Source organism: Diorhabda sublineata, unplaced genomic scaffold (assembly GCF_026230105.1).
Source record: "Diorhabda sublineata isolate icDioSubl1.1 unplaced genomic scaffold, icDioSubl1.1 Dsub_104, whole genome shotgun sequence".
In the NCBI taxonomy this organism is placed as follows: Eukaryota; Metazoa; Arthropoda; class Insecta; order Coleoptera; family Chrysomelidae; genus Diorhabda; species Diorhabda sublineata.
Genome location: NW_026614030.1, coordinates 1 through 17,218, shown reverse-complemented (window position 1 = coordinate 17,218; position 17,218 = coordinate 1). Strand labels below are relative to the sequence as shown.

Genomic DNA, 17,218 nt, shown 5'->3' with positions numbered 1-17,218 from the left:
TATACTCGTATTAAATATACATACATTCCTACAAACATTTTATCAAACTAACCTTGATTTTCGAATTCCTGACAACGTATCAAATTATTAGAGAAAAATAATTATGTGGAAAGAAATTAAAAAATATGTAAAGATGATATAGAAAATTATATTAAACCCAGAAATGGAAAGATACTAAAATGACAACAAATGTCAACAAAACAAATGGATTTGTATTAAGACGACATAAAAGAACGAGAAAAATTCTACATTGCAACTAGATTCCACACGTTGATTTACGAATTCAAGTTTATATTTCTGGCTAAACGTTAACGTAAAAAATCATTTTGTCTCCTGATACCATATTAGATCAATTTGTATAAATTCTAACCTAATTTTTTATCATTCATACATTCGTAAGTTTGTATTGACATAATTTGGGTCGATACATAGAATTTTTATCTTATCTTTTTTTTTTGTAGACAATTTATTTTTATCATTTAAACTTTTGTAAATATACCGAACAGCTGATTTAATGAATTTAGTAATTTCCTCGGTCTTACGTGTATTGATCTCATCAGATTCAAATGATAAAACTTTCTTCTTTATCCAAACTAATGCAATCCAAATTTACTTAATATAAAGGACATGAAGTAATTTGTTAGTGTCTCCTCATGTCTTGTTATTATTTCATTATATATTATTTTTTATATAAAGTTTGTATTTTTGATATATCTTTGAATAAAACTGCTGCTTCAATTTAATAAATAAACATTGTAAAGTAATTTAGAAATCTTCAATTTCAATGTATTGTTTGTTCTATATCTAATTAAATCATATTTATTTTTGTGCTGTTGATTCAAAAAACATCGGCAACAATGTTTTTACGACCAATTATAGGTCTCCCAGCCTTAATTTCAGTGGTTATGGTGTAGTACAAAGTAAGAAAAAGAACTTAGCATCGACCCATGGAACTATATAACGAAAATTTCCATTTAAATAGAGATGTTATCGATTTTTTGGAAGCCATATTTCTAAACACGTTTTTTTTTATAGTAAATGTACTAATTTATTTTTCATAATAATAATTAGTAAGAATATTATAATTTCAAAATGTCATATATGTGAACAATTACGAGATAAAAACATCGAATTAATTGAATAAAATTAGACAGGTATTGGTGAGTGTTTTTATTTTTAAATACAGATTCAAATCTCTTTAAAAATTTTATTATTTTCCACCCACTTATCTATTTGTCATATGTACATATAAAATTGGCAAATGTACATCGTAACCATTTGAACACGAGAATAATTTCTTATACGTTAATATTTATTATATGTACATATATACATAAATCAATTAATAGATGTGTTTTATTTAAAGAGTTACCTTTTCGTCTGCCGAAAGGTCCCAAAAAGGCATTATTTTTCCCAACTATATTATCATCAATATATTTTATTAACTTGGCCACATCCTCATTCTTTTTAGGTACACCAACACTTTTTTGTTTTTGAAATCGAAACGGATAATCTTCGGGAAATGCATACAAACGTCTATTTCCATAAGATTTTCTAATTGTTGTAGTGGTCGATGTCATTTTTTCATTTTATATGGCACTAATGAATCTTTATGACAAATTTTCAATTTTAAACACTACGCGACCGGGCTTTTTACAACTTCTATTTCCCCGCCGCACTCTATTTCGCGAGACTTAGTGACTATCTAACTAATTTTTGCTGTCCGATTCAGTATTTGTTTCATATGCTGACATTACCTCAGCAGGAACAAATCGATTCCTGCAACGGAGGTATCCGAACTTGCAAACGAGCTAAATAAGCGAATCTACTTTTATTACATATAGGCAACATACATTATTTATACTTACTACTATCTAGATAACTTACTTTACATTCAACACCCGCAACATCTTTTAAAACAAGTTTGATATAAATTTAATAATAGAAAGATATCTGTAACATTTACAGATTTCGTCTACTTTTATTCAATAGTTGAGCTTTTGCTTAGCAGAGTGCAGCAGATCATTTAAAACGTTACTTATAATTATCGCTAATATCTACATATATAAATATCAAATTTTTCAAAATTACAATTTAATTTACGCGTTTCAACTAATTTTAATTATACAAAACTGAATATAATAAAATTTCGATCTACCAATTCCGGAAATGTATGATAGTAATTTTGTCATTTTTATGTTGGTATAAAAATGTCAGTTTTAATGAAAAACTTTATCGAGAAATAATTATTTAAATCCCTTGAAAACAATTTTATTTAGCATCAAGAAATGTGTTAATTCTATTTTAAATTTATTAAAATTGTAAATATATTATTCTAAAAATCAATGATTAGACATTCAACGACTAGCCGAGTTCTCCGATGTTACACGACCTTCCCAATTTTCAACGATCGTTCACGTCTTGCTGTCGCTGTCAGTGCCCTTTACAAACAACAGCGAGTAAGTTACTTTTTCTAAAAAAATTGCAACAATCTTATCGGAGCACTCTCATTATTAATAAGTTTTTTTTATACTCGCAACAACTTAACTTCTTGGGGTAAGTGATTCGATATATTCATTTTAGTTATTAGATTTGTTCTAAACCGTTCTAGAAGATTTGTACCATGCATTTTTTACATTGCCCATTATGCGTCATGTCTATTCTCTGAAAATAATAGTTTCTGCTAATTTTTTTATTTGATCAAGAATTAGTTCCACAAGTGATTGTTTGAATTGCGTTTATCCACGAATTACGATAATTTTAAGTAGTTTTTCGAGATATTGTTTGGGTTTTTGTCAGATAAACATGTCAGCTTGTTCAAATAAATAGTTTATAATCGCTTCCTGATTCTCTTAGATAAATTATACATTAACCTAATCGAAATTACTGAACGTTGATTTGATAAAACTCTTTATTAAAGTTCTATACAGTTTGAAATTTGTGGTTAAAATGTCGTAGACGTCATCTACAACATAAGTGGGCAATTCGAAAAACAAAGTGTTTTTCCTCTAACTTCAGGTCATAAATTGCTTGGCATTGTAAGGACCTTGACTAGATAGGTGTACGTCTGTAGTGTTGATTTTAAACTTACGGTCAATCCACGGTCGGTGACCCTGGGATGTATGCCTTTGTTCATCAGCCGAATCGTACCCGTCTCACCTGTAGACATTCCCGGAATGTACAAAAATGTTTGAAACATATCGATTTGCGTCTATAAAAAACTTTTTATAACAAAGACAACACAGATATATCAACTTTATTTGTAATTACTATAATATGGTGGCTATATGAATTTAACTTTTTGAATTATTCTACTTAGTATTGATGTTCCAAAATATATCAAAATTACAGCAAGTGATCAAACTTAGTATTTTATCAAAAATCTCATACAGATTTTCATAATTTAGCAATTAATAATTAGAATTGTTTCCAAATTTTAATTACGTTGTTGATTGTATTAAATGACGAAATTTGCTGATACCAAATATGCAATTTACTTAATGTAAATGGAAGAGGAGACATATGTTTCAAAGCAGAATACTAGACACAGCAGTATCTCTAATATATATTGTCCTGTCTCTGGAATCAAATTAAATATAGATCAATTTAGATTCAAAAGAATACGATCAAAAAGGGTTACTGTTTATAACTTAGGTTATGGATCGTCCAATTGGATATTTTTATGGCAAATAGTCCTTGAAATGATGAGTCTATGTATGAAATTTCAAATTGCGGAGATAAATAGGTTTTGAGAAATTAGTTATTGAAAATGAGTGTTTTCCTACTAGATGTAAAAACGCCATTTTGTAGTGTCATGCATGGCGTTTCCAACGTTGCCAATAATTATTTAGTTTAGTAGTTAGTTGTATGAATAAATTACATAAGTAAGATACAATATGATAGAAACAGCTGGTAGTTTGACTCAAAAGGTTAATTTTTTAAATTACATTTTCACCTTGAAATCGTAGTGCAATTATTTTTGTTATTCACACTATTTTCTGAAGGTGGTTGCAGATCTCAAAGGAGAAGCAATTATATTCAGTTATGAAGGAAATAACCTTCCAGGTTACGTAACAAATGATTAATAATACAATTAGTATTTAATGTTACATACCAAAGTTTTTATTGAATTTTACTTTTATCAATATATCTGTATATTTGTTATTAAATTTTATTATTAGCTATCAAATTGCAGTGCATTTTATGGACCAATATAATAATTCAATAGTACTTGATAGGTTTTTTTTACGATACCCTTTGAATTCTTCTTGGGTTTCATTGATATATAACGATACTTTTTGACACTCTCAAATTATCCTGAATAAAAGTCTCGGTAGATTTAATTTACCTAGATACAAAAACTTCAGTAACTATATCGGCACTTGAAAACCGTGGATAATAAACTACTGTTATTGACCCCTAACATTATTTCTTCGGAGCCTTCCAATTTATAAAATAGAGTTTGCTTAATCCCAATAAGACTGACAACGCACCAGAATAATCCGTGCAACTGATGTCTGAAGCATTAGAAATATTCCGATGAATGGAAAAGATACTTTTTCAAAGAAAGGAGTGTTTGCGAACGGTCTCTCTGTGTTCATGAGCCACATCTACCTGTCGAGTAGGTCTTGTATATACTGCTCTGAGTGAGATTATACTGGACAGCTCCGAAAAGCATCTTTCTTATATTCTTCAAGCGGTAGTAGTAATTTCTGGTCAACTTTGAGTCGCCAAAAAATCGAATTGTTTTCTTTATTATTGTGTCGACCATAATCAGATTAGAAGCTGTTCCGAAGCATAAAGCTTTTTGGTATTAAAATTTTTGTGTTTAGATAATTCGACTAAGTGATTTTGATAAGGTATTAGTCCCAAGCGAATTTACTGTATAGAATAAATGATACTGTCCATACAGTTTTTGATGTACGAGGTTCGTTCGAAAAATTTCGGGCCTTTTGTTTGTTCAATTTCTGTTTAAATGAGTTGAAACGTGTGAAATTTGTGCAAATAATAATTTTGTCGTTTTGTAAAAGAAAATAGAAGCTTTATTTTGATAATTTACTGTAAAAATAAAATAGAAAAATAATAAAACTTTGTTCCAGCATAGAGAACTGGATATAGGGGAAATATAGAGTGTGCAGAGAAAAGGAGTAATTCAACTGAGAGCAAGTTTATCCACCACAACGGAGAGCCCCAGGCAGACGGGGCCACAAGCTCGTGTTTCGGTGAAGGACAACGCTCCTTCCACCAAGCGACGCTGGGTCCCACCTTCTACACTGAGACATCAAGATGCCCTTACGCCAGAATCACGTAACGACCTGGTGTTCCGCAAAGTCCGCGGCATTCTCAATAAACTCACACCAGAGAAGTTTAAGAAGCTGAGCGATGATTTGTTGCGTATAGAACTACAATCGAATGTTATCTTGAGGGGTGTCATCTTTCTCATATTCGAGAAGGCCCTCGACGAACCGAAATACTCGTCTATGTATGCGCAGTTGTGCAAACGACTGTCAGAAGAGGCACCTAATTTCGAATCCCCCAATCAACCCACCACCTTCAGAGTTCTCTTACTTAATAAGTGTAAACTTGAATTCGAAAACCGAGCGGCAGCCCTCGAAAACAATGGCGCTTCGTACGGAGCCGGTTTTGGCGGGGCGAATTCCGAAGAGGAGGAAGAGAGAAGGCAGATCGCCAAAAGGAAAATGCTCGGCAACATCAAGTTCATCGGCGAATTGGGAAAATTGGAAATACTATCGGAAAATATATTACACCTTTGCATCAAAGAGTTATTGGTTAGACGTGGCGACGATTTTTCCGAGGACCTCGAATGCCTCTGTCAAATTTTGCGGACCTGCGGCCGCATCTTGGACACCAACAAGGGTTTGTATTATTCAAATTGTCATTATAATTGATTTATATCTAAATGCATCGCTACTAACTACATAGTTTCCTTGTTTGGTGCTTTATTTTTTTTCCTCTTCCTTCTGCTTGCTATTATATTCTTCTTTTGGTGAAACATTTTTTGGTAAAGGAATATTAAATCTAAGTGTCCATCCTCTTTGTCCACATTTTCTTCGATGGTCTCAATAACTGGCGAAGAGTGCATGATACTAAATGCAGCAATTCCGGAGGATCAGAAATGATTAGTTCCAGGTTATTTGAAACTTCAATCTATGGCATCTTTGTCAATCCCCATCCAATAGCAGGAATCTCTCCCCTACTCCTGAAACGCATTCCGGAATTGCTTCAAGGTATTTGAATACATTTTTTTTGTTTCTATTTTCATTCCAGTTCTATTAGGATCGTATGACAGATATCTGTGTTTCTTTTCTTAGGGCTCCTCTTCAATCTTTCAAATTATTCTGAAATCCTTTTCTTAATGTCTGTTGTTTCGCTATATAAAAAGCTTCTATAAGTTAATTATTGATCCCCTCGTTTTATTGAGGTTCTAATATAACATTTTTATGCCCCTTTATACCCATAGGTAAAAACCTCATGAACCAATACTTTGAAAGAATGAAAATGTTGGCCGAAAGTCAAGATTTACAACCGAGAATCAGATTCATGTTGAAAGACGTGATCGATTTAAGAGACAATGGATGGGTGCCGCGAAAGGCAGTCATTGTTGAAGGTCCTATGCCTATAAATCACATTAAACCAGCGGAGGACGATCGTCCTGTCGGTTTTAGAAGAGACCGTAACCACGATAGAGACCAAGATAGACCAAATATACCAGATTTATTCCGTCATCCGATGAAGACCAGGTCTGGTCTCGATGACATGCTTATGGGTAAGTTGAAAACGATTTTTGAGACCTTTTTGATTCATTTTGATTTTTTTTTATCAAATTAGGAATGGAAATCGAAATAGTGCAAAGGTTTTTATATTATGCAGTTTTCAATATTATTTTAATATCATTTTGGTTATAAGTTATTTTAAGGAACTGTCATTAATTTTAAATAATAATATACTGTCTTAATTTTTTTGTTTTATATATATACTACAATAATTTGAGATATTAACTACAAAAATAATGTAAAGAGTCTCCCAAAATTGATGCCAGATTTAGAATTTACTGTTATTTTTGTAGTAGAGGACAGTTTGACAAATATTTCAAAGAAATATTAATCCACTTTGTGGATTAAAACTTGATACAATAGAAATACCCTGAAATATCTGTTTGGTTCATTTGAACTACTGCCAATACTAATAATTTAACTAGACTGAATGATTTGGAGACATTAAGGATAATTTCAAACAAATATTAATCCACTTTGTTATTTGACATTTTTTCTTCGATTTCTGTCTTTTCCAAATATTATTGAAGCAGTGATTTTTGATTCTTTAATCATTTTATATCCCTCAAATTCATTTTACTGAATCACTAGTAATTTATATGTATTGGAAGATGGATTCAAACTTGATACAATTGAAATATCTGTTGGGTTCATTTGAACTACTGCCAATACTAATAATTTAACTAGACTGAATGATTTGGAGACATTAAGGATAATGCTTGTCCAAAAACAAGCCTTTCAAACAAATATTAATCCACTTTGTTATTTGACATTTTTTCTTCGATTTCTGTCTTTTCCAAATATTATTGAAGCAGTGATTTTTGGTTTTTTAACCATTTTATATCCCTCAAATTCATTTTACTGAATCACTAGTAATTTGTATGTATTGGAAGATGGATTCAAACTTGATACAATTGAAATATCCTGAAATATCTGATTGGTTCATTTGAACTACTGCCAATACTAATAATTTAACTAGACTGAATGATTTGGAGACATTAAGGATAATGCTTGTCCAAAAACAAGCCTTTCGAAGAAATATTAATCCACTTTGTAATTCGACATTTTTTCTTCGATTTCTGTCTTTTCCAAATATTATTAAAGCAGTGATTTTTGATTCTTTAATCATTTTGTGTATGCCTCAACCTCATTTTACTGAATCACTAGCAATTTTGATGAATCATTAGGTGGAGTAAAACTTGATACAATAGAAATACCCTGAAATATCTGTTTGGTTCATTTGAACTACTGCCAATACTAATAATTTAACTAGACTGAATGATTTGGAGACATTGAGGATAATGTTTGTCCAAAAACAAGCCTTTCGAAGAAATATTAATCCACTTTGTAATTTGACATTTTTTTCTTCGATTTCTGTCTTTTCCAAATATTATTAAAGCAGTGATTTTTGATTCTTTAATCATTTTGTGTATGCCTCAACCTCATTTTACTGAATCACTAGCAATTTTGATGAATCATTAGGTGGAGTAAAACTTGATACAATAGAAATACCCTGAAATATCTGTTTGGTTCATTTGAACTACTGCCAATACTAATAATTTAACTAGACTGAATGATTTGGAGACATTGAGGATAATGTTTGTCCAAAAACAAGCCTTTCAAACAAATATTAAATCACTTTGTTATTTGACATTTTTTCTTCAATTTCTATTTTTTGAAATATTATTAAAATGGTTATTTTGGGTTTTTTAATCATTTTGTATGCCTCAAATTCATTTTGTTGAATCATAAGGTGGATCCAAACTTGATACAATTGAAATACCCTGAAATATCTGTTTGGTTCATTTGAACTACTACCAATACTAATGATTTAATTAGACTGAATGAGTTGGAGATGTTGAGCATAGTGCTTGTCCAAAAACAACCCATTCAAATGGTGAAGTAGTATGAGAAATTGTTCTATGTTTTGGACAAGAAGTTCAAGAACCTTCCTCATAGTGTATACCCACAAAAAAATAGTTTCTATGGTTATAAAATTAAATCTAAAACTACAATTGAAACCTAATATTTTTGCTAAAAAAGAAATGATGGAATTAATTATATTAAACAGCAAGAAATTGATGAAATTTTTTTATTATTTAAACAAAATGATGTATTTATTATGTTTGGGGCTAAAAAAAAATCCGCATGTGGTTTTTGAAAGAGAAACCGCAACGGATTTAGTACCATACTTTTCGAAATTGAAGCTGATCAAGTTACTGTCATAACAACAGTTTATTCTAATGAAAATTGATGTGGTCAAAATGTATTTTCAACAAAATGGTCTACGATTACTACATGAGTTATTTCCCGGTTGCTAATTTTCTAGTTTCGATAACCGGATCCGGTAGATCTTGTGATTTAACACTATTTTTGTGGGATTATTAATTAAATATTGTTGAAGTGAATTTAATTTCCTTTAAAATTCACTCTTTCGAAAGTGATTCAAAGTTAAAGGGACATCCGGAATCAATAATCTTGATGAATGCAATAAACCTGGGAAATTATTATGTCAAAAAGATTTCTTTATGTTTTAATATTTGATTACATACAGGTATTAATTTGACACCATCTGCCCCGTCTCTAATACCCACTGCCCCACCATTCGGGGCCCACAACGGATTCGGCAGTCAGAGGGACGGAAGTTACAGAGGACACAATAACCAACGCAGCGGCGCCTACAATTACAACAACCAAAGGGGGCAGTACAAGCACAACCAGAACAATTCTCAATTCAACCGTAAGGTTATATCGTGATATAAATTTATGAGTTGGTAATTTTTTTCTTTTTTTTTTTGGTTTAGAGTCTAACAAGGAACTAGCGCCGCGTTTTAAAAAGAGTAATTTGATAGTTGGAAAGGACGAAATGGCGGATGTCGAATTGAGACCTAATTCGATGTTGATAACGAAAGCTTCTTCGTTGAAAAACAACAATATGATGAATAATAACAAAAGTTTAGAACCCACTTTCGCCCAACCGACGACTAAGCAACCCCCGTCGACTTTACTCAAAGATCCATTACCGATAAAACAATTGCCTGCGGAGAAACCGAAGCAGTCCAAAAAAGACAAAGTAAAAAATTGACAAAAAAACAAACTATAAAATTTATTTTTTGATTATTTATTGTTTTTAAGGGTCCAAATAAGGAGGAGGTGTTGAAGAAGTTCAATACTTTGATAGAGGAATTCTGGAAGGGCGAAGTAGATCTCAAACAAGCTATTAATTCTTATAAAGAACACAAAGTTCCCGATAAATTTGCCAAAGAAATGGTCTTGAGTGGATTATCGACTGCTTTAGAAAAATCCGGTAACTAAATATATTGTTATATTGCTAAATCGACTTGATTTCAGGTCTCTTTTGTTATAAAATTATTTTTTTTCAATAATTTTTGATAAACAGATAAAAATTTGACTTTTGTCATAGGTTATCGAAATAGAAATCATTGTTTAGGTCTTTTTTTATCATTTGTAACTTTTTTTCTTCAATTTGTATATTTTATTCAATATTTCGTGGTTCGTTGAAGCAGTTTTATTTATTTTTATCCCATCGATGATCTTTTAGTCTATTTTCTATATACTGAGATGTCTGTCAGTGTAACGATCAGTATAAGACACTTGATATATGAATTATTGTTTTGTTTTAGATTTTATATATGAGAAATTGAAGAAATTTACTAAATTGAATCGAAACTTGACGTTACGATTACTTTCGGTATTATGAATGTCAAAATCAAAATAAAATCAAAGTTTGAACAAGGAAAACTAATTTTTTTTTGATAAATCGTGGTTCTTTGAAGCAGTTTTATTTATTTTTATCCCATCGATGATCTTTTAGTCTATTTTCTATATACTGAGATGTCTGTCCTATATAAATAGTGTAAAAATTATTACAAGGCACATTTTTTTAAATAATTTTTGAAAAACTGATAAAAATTTGACGTTTCGATTACTTTCTGTGTTACGAATATCGAAATAAAAATAATATCGAAGTAGGAATAATTATTTGGGTCTTTTTTTTCTTGAATTTATGTTTTTTTTATATTAAGTGGTTCTTTAAAGCAGTTTTATTTATTTTTATCCCATCGATGATCTTTTAGTCTATTTTCTATATACCGAGATGTCTGTCCTATATCAATAGCATAAAAATTATTACAAGGCACATTTTTTTAAATAATTTTTGAAAAACTGATAAAAATTTGACGTTTCGATTACTTTCTGTGTTACGAATATCGAAATAAAAATAATATCGAAGTAGGAATAATTATTTGGGTCTTTTTTTCCTTGAATTTATGTTTTTTTTTATATTAAGTGGTTCTTTAAAGCAGTTTTATTTATTTTTATCCCATCGATGATCTTTTAGTCTATTTTCTATATACTGAGATGTCTGTCCTATATAAATAGTGTAAAAATTATTACAAGGCACATTTTTTTAAATAATTTTTGAAAAACTGATAAAAATTTGACGTTTCGATTACTTTCTGTGTTACGAATATCGAAATAAAAATAATATCGAAGTAGGAATAATTATTTGGGTCTTTTTTTTCTTGAATTTATGTTTTTTTTATATTAAGTGGTTCTTTAAAGCAGTTTTATTTATTTTTATCCCATCGATGATCTTTTAGTCTATTTTCTATATACCGAGATGTCTGTCCTATATCAATAGCATAAAAATTATTACAAGGCACATTTTTTTAAATAATTTTTGAAAAACTGATAAAAATTTGACGTTTCGATTACTTTCTGTGTTACGAATATCGAAATAAAAATAATATCGAAGTAGGAATAATTATTTGGGTCTTTTTTTCCTTGAATTTATGTTTTTTTTTATATTAAGTGGTTCTTTAAAGCAGTTTTATTTATTTTTATCCCATCGATGATCTTTTAGTCTATTTTCTATATACTGAGATGTCTGTCCTATGTTTGTTTTAGATTTTTTTATATGAGAAATTAAAGAAATTTACTAAATTAACGTTTTTTTTTCATTTATAGATGTCGAACAAGAAAAACTAATCAGATTCCTGAGTAATTTGAAAGAAGATAATTTGATAAGCGGTAATACTGTACAAGACGCATTCAAATCGTTGTGTAACGTTTTGGATGAACGAGAAAATGAGATAACGAAAGTAACGAATTCAGCTTCGGTTTTATTCGCTACTGCAATTTGCGAACATTTGGTACCGCTGTCGGATGTGGCGAATTTGACTGAAAACGGCGCTCACCATCCGCTATTCTTGTTGGTATTGCAGAATATACACAAGAAGAGAGGTAAAAGCGAATTGTCGGAGATGTTTAACAAGAGCAAGGTATTTATTTAATCAATTACGATGCACACGGTCTTTTATACACTATATACTTGACTAATTTATTTAAATTCTTCGATTACTTTGCTGATTCGTTCTGTTCACTACGACTATTTATTATAAACTGACCTTAACTGCACTACAAATCTCCTTATATATGAATAAATAATATCTCAAAAGTTTAAAAACAAATGACACAAATTAATAAATAGATCTTAGAAATAATGTAAATAAATCGCTTGCTATAAAAAAATTTGAGATGAAACGAATTCCGCAATGTATAAAAAAATATGCGCATTCGCCGAAATTTAAAGATTAATAATAGCCAAGCAGGGTCGGTTTAAGGATCCATTTCGCGAATTTGTTTGTAATATTATTATTAGTTCTGTTAGGTTCCTCGTTGGTCTTCACTTCTTGTCGTTGTGTGGTTAATGCTTCCTTATCTTCTGTATTAATCTTTCTTCTTCTATTCTGCTAAACCGTATTAGTTGTGTTCAATTTGGGCTTTGAATTCTAATTTACTGTTTAAATGTTATTCCTTATTTCATCGTAACTTGTTTTATCTACTATTTTTCTCAAAAATCTTTTTTTGTACTTTGAATTTTGCTTTTTTTTGTACTTTTTCTCTAGATGTGACTAAATTGTCTTCGTTGTCATTAATTTTGTATTTGAATTCTAATTTTCTGTTTAAATGTTATCCCTTATTTCATCGTATCTTGTTTTATCTACTATTTTTCTCAAAAATCTCTTTTTTGTACTTTGAATTTTGGTTTTTTTTCTACTTTTTCTCTAGATGTGACTAAATTGTCTTCGTTGTCATTAATTTTGGCTTTGAATTCTAATTTACTGTTTAAATGTTATTCCTTATTTCATCGTAACTTGTTTTATCTACTATTTTTCTCAAAAATCTTTTTTTGTACTTTGAATTTTGGTTTTTTTTCTACTTTTTCTCTAGATGTGACTAAATTGTCTTCGTTGTCATTAATTTTGGCTTTGAATTCTAATTTTCTGTTTAAATGTTATTCCTTATTTCATCGTAACTTGTTTTATCTACTATTTTTCTCAAAAATCTTTTTTTGTACTTTGAATTTTGCTTTTTTTTGTACTTTTTCTCTAGATGTGACTAAATTGTCTTCGTTGTCATTAATTTTGTATTTGAATTCTAATTTTCTGTTTAAATGTTATTCCTTATTTCATCGTATCTTGTTTTATGTACTATTTTTCTCAAAAATCTCTTTTTTGTACTTTGAATTCTGCTTTTTTTGTACTTTTTCTCTAGATGTGACTAAATTTTCTTTGTTGTCATTAATTTTGTATGTGAATTCTAATTTTCTGTTTAAATGTTATTCCTTATTTCATCGTATCTTGTTTTATGTACTATTTTTCTCAAAAATCTCTTTTTTGTACTGTGAATTCTGCTTTTTTTCTACTTTTTCTCTAGATGTGACTAAATTGTCTTTGTTGTCATTAATTTTGGCTTTGAATTCTAATTTTCTGTTTAAATGTTATTCCTTATTTCATCGTAACTTGTTTTATCTACTATTTTTCTCAAAAATCTTTTTTTGTACTTTGAATTTTGCTTTTTTTTGTACTTTTTCTCTAGATGTGACTAAATTGTCTTAGTCGTCATTAATTTTGTATTTGAATTCTAATTTTCTGTTTAAATGTTATTCCTTATTTCATCGTAACTTGTTTTATCTTCTATTTTTCTCAAAAATCTTTTTTTGTACTTTGAATTTTGGTTTTTGTGTACTTTTTCTCTAGATGTGACTAAATTGTCTTCGTTGTCATTAATTTTGGCTTTGAATTCTAATTTTCTGTTTAAATGTTATTCCTTATTTCATCGTAACTTGTTTTATCTACTATTTTTCTCAAAAATCTTTTTTTGTACTTTGAATTTTGCTTTTTTTTGTACTTTTTCTCTAGATGTGACTAAATTGTCTTAGTCGTCATTAATTTTGTATTTGAATTCTAATTTTCTGTTTAAATGTTATTCCTTATTTCATCGTAACTTGTTTTATCTTCTATTTTTCTCAAAAATCTTTTTTTGTACTTTGAATTTTGGTTTTTGTGTACTTTTTCTCTAGATGTGACTAAATTGTCTTCGTTGTCATTAATTTTGGCTTTGAATTCTAATTTTCTGTTTAAATGTTATCCCTTATTTCATCGTAACTTGTTTTATCTACTATTTTTCTCAAAAATCTCTTTTTTGTACTTTGAATTTTGCTTTTTTTGTACTTTTTCTCTAGATGTGACTAAATTGTCTTCGTTGTCATTAATTTTGTATTTGAATTCTAATTTTCTGTTTAAATGTTATCCCTTATTTCATCGTAACTTGTTTTATCTACTATTTTTCTCAAAAATCTTTTTTTGTACTTTGAATTTTGCTTTTTTTTGTACTTTTTCTCTAGATGTGACTAAATTGTCTTAGTCGTCATTAATTTTGTATTTGAATTCTAATTTTCTGTTTAAATGTTATTCCTTATTTCATCGTAACTTGTTTTATCTTCTATTTTTCTCAAAAATCTTTTTTTGTACTTTGAATTTTGGTTTTTGTGTACTTTTTCTCTAGATGTGACTAAATTGTCTTCGTTGTCATTAATTTTGGCTTTGAATTCTAATTTTCTGTTTAAATGTTATTCCTTATTTCATCGTAACTTGTTTTATCTACTATTTTTCTCAAAAATCTTTTTTTGTACTTTGAATTTTGCTTTTTTTTGTACTTTTTCTCTAGATGTGACTAAATTGTCTTAGTCGTCATTAATTTTGTATTTGAATTCTAATTTTCTGTTTAAATGTTATTCCTTATTTCATCGTAACTTGTTTTATCTTCTATTTTTCTCAAAAATCTTTTTTTGTACTTTGAATTTTGGTTTTTGTGTACTTTTTCTCTAGATGTGACTAAATTGTCTTCGTTGTCATTAATTTTGGCTTTGAATTCTAATTTTCTGTTTAAATGTTATCCCTTATTTCATCGTAACTTGTTTTATCTACTATTTTTCTCAAAAATCTCTTTTTTGTACTTTGAATTTTGCTTTTTTTGTACTTTTTCTCTAGATGTGACTAAATTGTCTTCGTTGTCATTAATTTTGTATTTGAATTCTAATTTTCTGTTTAAATGTTATCCCTTATTTCATCGTATCTTGTTTTATCTACTATTTTTCTCAAAAATCTCTTTTTTGTACTTTGAATTTTGGTTTTTTTTTCTACTTTTTCTCTAGATGTGACTAAATTGTCTTCGTTGTCATTAATTTTGGCTTTGAATTCTAATTTTCTGTTTAAATGTTATTCCTTATTTCATCGTAACTTGTTTTATCTTCTATTTTTCTCAAAAATCTTTTTTTGTACTTTGAATTCTGCTTTTTTTGTACTTTTTCTCTAGATGTGACTAAATTGTCTTAGTCGTCATTCATTTTGTATTTGAATTCTAATTTTCTGTTTAAATGTTATCCCTTATTTCATCGTAACTTGTTTTATCTACTATTTTTCTCAAAAATCTCTTTTTTGTACTTTGAATTTTGCTTTTTTTGTACTTTTTCTCTAGATGTGACTAAATTGTCTTTGTTGTCATTAATTTTGGCTTTGAATTCTAATTTTCTGTTTAAATGTTATTCCTTATTTCATCGTAACTTGTTTTATCTACTATTTTTCTCAAAAATCTCTTTTTTGTACTTTGAATTTTGCTTTTTTTGTACTTTTTCTCTAGATGTGACTAAATTGTCTTCGTTGTCATTAATTTTGTATTTGAATTCTAATTTTCTGTTTAAATGTTATCCCTTATTTCATCGTATCTTGTTTTATCTACTATTTTTCTCAAAAATCTCTTTTTTGTACTTTGAATTTTGGTTTTTTTTCTACTTTTTCTCTAGATGTGACTAAATTGTCTTCGTTGTCATTAATTTTGTATTTGAATTCTAATTTTCTGTTTAAATGTTATCCCTTATTTCATCGTAACTTGTTTTATCTTCTATTTTTCTCAAAAATCTTTTTTTGTACTTTGATTTTGGTTTTTGTGTACTTTTTCTCTAGATGTGACTAAATTGTCTTAGTCGTCATTAATTTTGTATGTGAATTCTAATTTTCTGTTTAAATGTTATTCCTTATTTCATCGTATCTTGTTTTATGTCTATTTTTCTCAAAAATCTCTTTTTTGTACTGTGAATTCTGCTTTTTTCTACTTTTTCTCTAGATGTGACTAAATTGTCTTTGTTGTCATTAATTTTGGCTTTGAATTTCTAATTTTCTGTTTAAATGTTATTCCTTATTTCATCGTAACTTGTTTTATCTACTATTTTTTCTCAAAAATCTTTTTTTGTACTTGAATTTTGCTTTTTTTTGTACTTTTTCTCTAGATGTGACTAAATTGTCTTAGTCGTCATTAATTTTGTATTTGAATTCTAATTTTCTGTTTAAATGTTATTCCTTATTTCATCGTAACTTGTTTTATCTTCTATTTTTCTCAAAAATCTTTTTTTGTACTTTGAATTTGGTTTTGTGTTACTTTTTCTCTAGATGTGACTAAATTGTCTTCGTTGTCATTAATTTTGGCTTTGAATTCTAATTTTCTGTTTAAATGTTATTCCTTATTTCATCGTAACTTGTTTATCTACTATTTTTCTCAAAAATCTTTTTTTGTACTTTGAATTTTGCTTTTTTTTGTACTTTTTCTCTAGATGTGACTAATTGTCTTAGTCGTCATTAATTTTGTATTTGAATTCTAATTTTCTGTTTAAATGTTATTCCTTATTTCATCGTAACTTGTTTTATCTTCTATTTTTCTCAAAAATCTTTTTTTGTACTTTGAATTTTGGTTTTTGTGTACTTTTTCTCTAGATGTGACTAAATTGTCCTTCGTTGTCATTAATTTTGGCTTTGAATTCTAATTTTCTGTTTAAATGTTATCCCTTATTTCATCGTAACTTGTTTTATCTACTATTTTTCTCAAAAATCTCTTTTTGTACTTTGAATTTGCTTTTTTTGTACTTTTTCTCTAGATGTGACTAAATTGTCTTCGTTGTCATTAATTTTGTATTTGAATTCTAATTTCTGTTTAAATGTTATCCCTTATTTCATCGTATCTTGTTTTATCTACTATTTTTCTCAAAATCTCTTTTTTGTACTTTG

At 28.7% G+C, this 17,218-nt stretch overlaps 2 protein-coding genes across 2 annotated transcripts in view; one reads left to right on the top strand and one right to left on the bottom strand.

Moving 5' to 3' along the window:
• LOC130452006 (uncharacterized) overlaps positions 1-1,713 on the bottom strand; it is a 51,292-nt gene extending 49,579 nt beyond the window's left edge. Inside the window, exon 1 of the mRNA XM_056791366.1 lies at positions 1,373-1,713. Within this exon, the coding sequence (XP_056647344.1) occupies positions 1,373-1,580 (208 nt within the window). The 5' untranslated portion in view covers positions 1,581-1,713. The remainder of the gene's footprint in view (positions 1-1,372) is intronic.
• A 705-nt stretch (positions 1,714-2,418) lies between these two features.
• LOC130452007 (eukaryotic translation initiation factor 4 gamma 2-like) lies at positions 2,419-12,129 on the top strand. The gene is made up of 7 exons (XM_056791367.1): positions 2,419-2,556; positions 5,100-5,877; positions 6,482-6,787; positions 9,349-9,534; positions 9,599-9,867; positions 9,930-10,101; positions 11,784-12,129. The coding sequence occupies exons 2-7, from the start codon at positions 5,481-5,483 to the stop codon at positions 12,107-12,109; spliced, it is 1,656 nt and encodes a 551-aa protein (XP_056647345.1). The 5' UTR covers positions 2,419-2,556; positions 5,100-5,480; the 3' UTR covers positions 12,110-12,129.
• Positions 12,130-17,218: the final 5,089 nt, after the last annotated feature.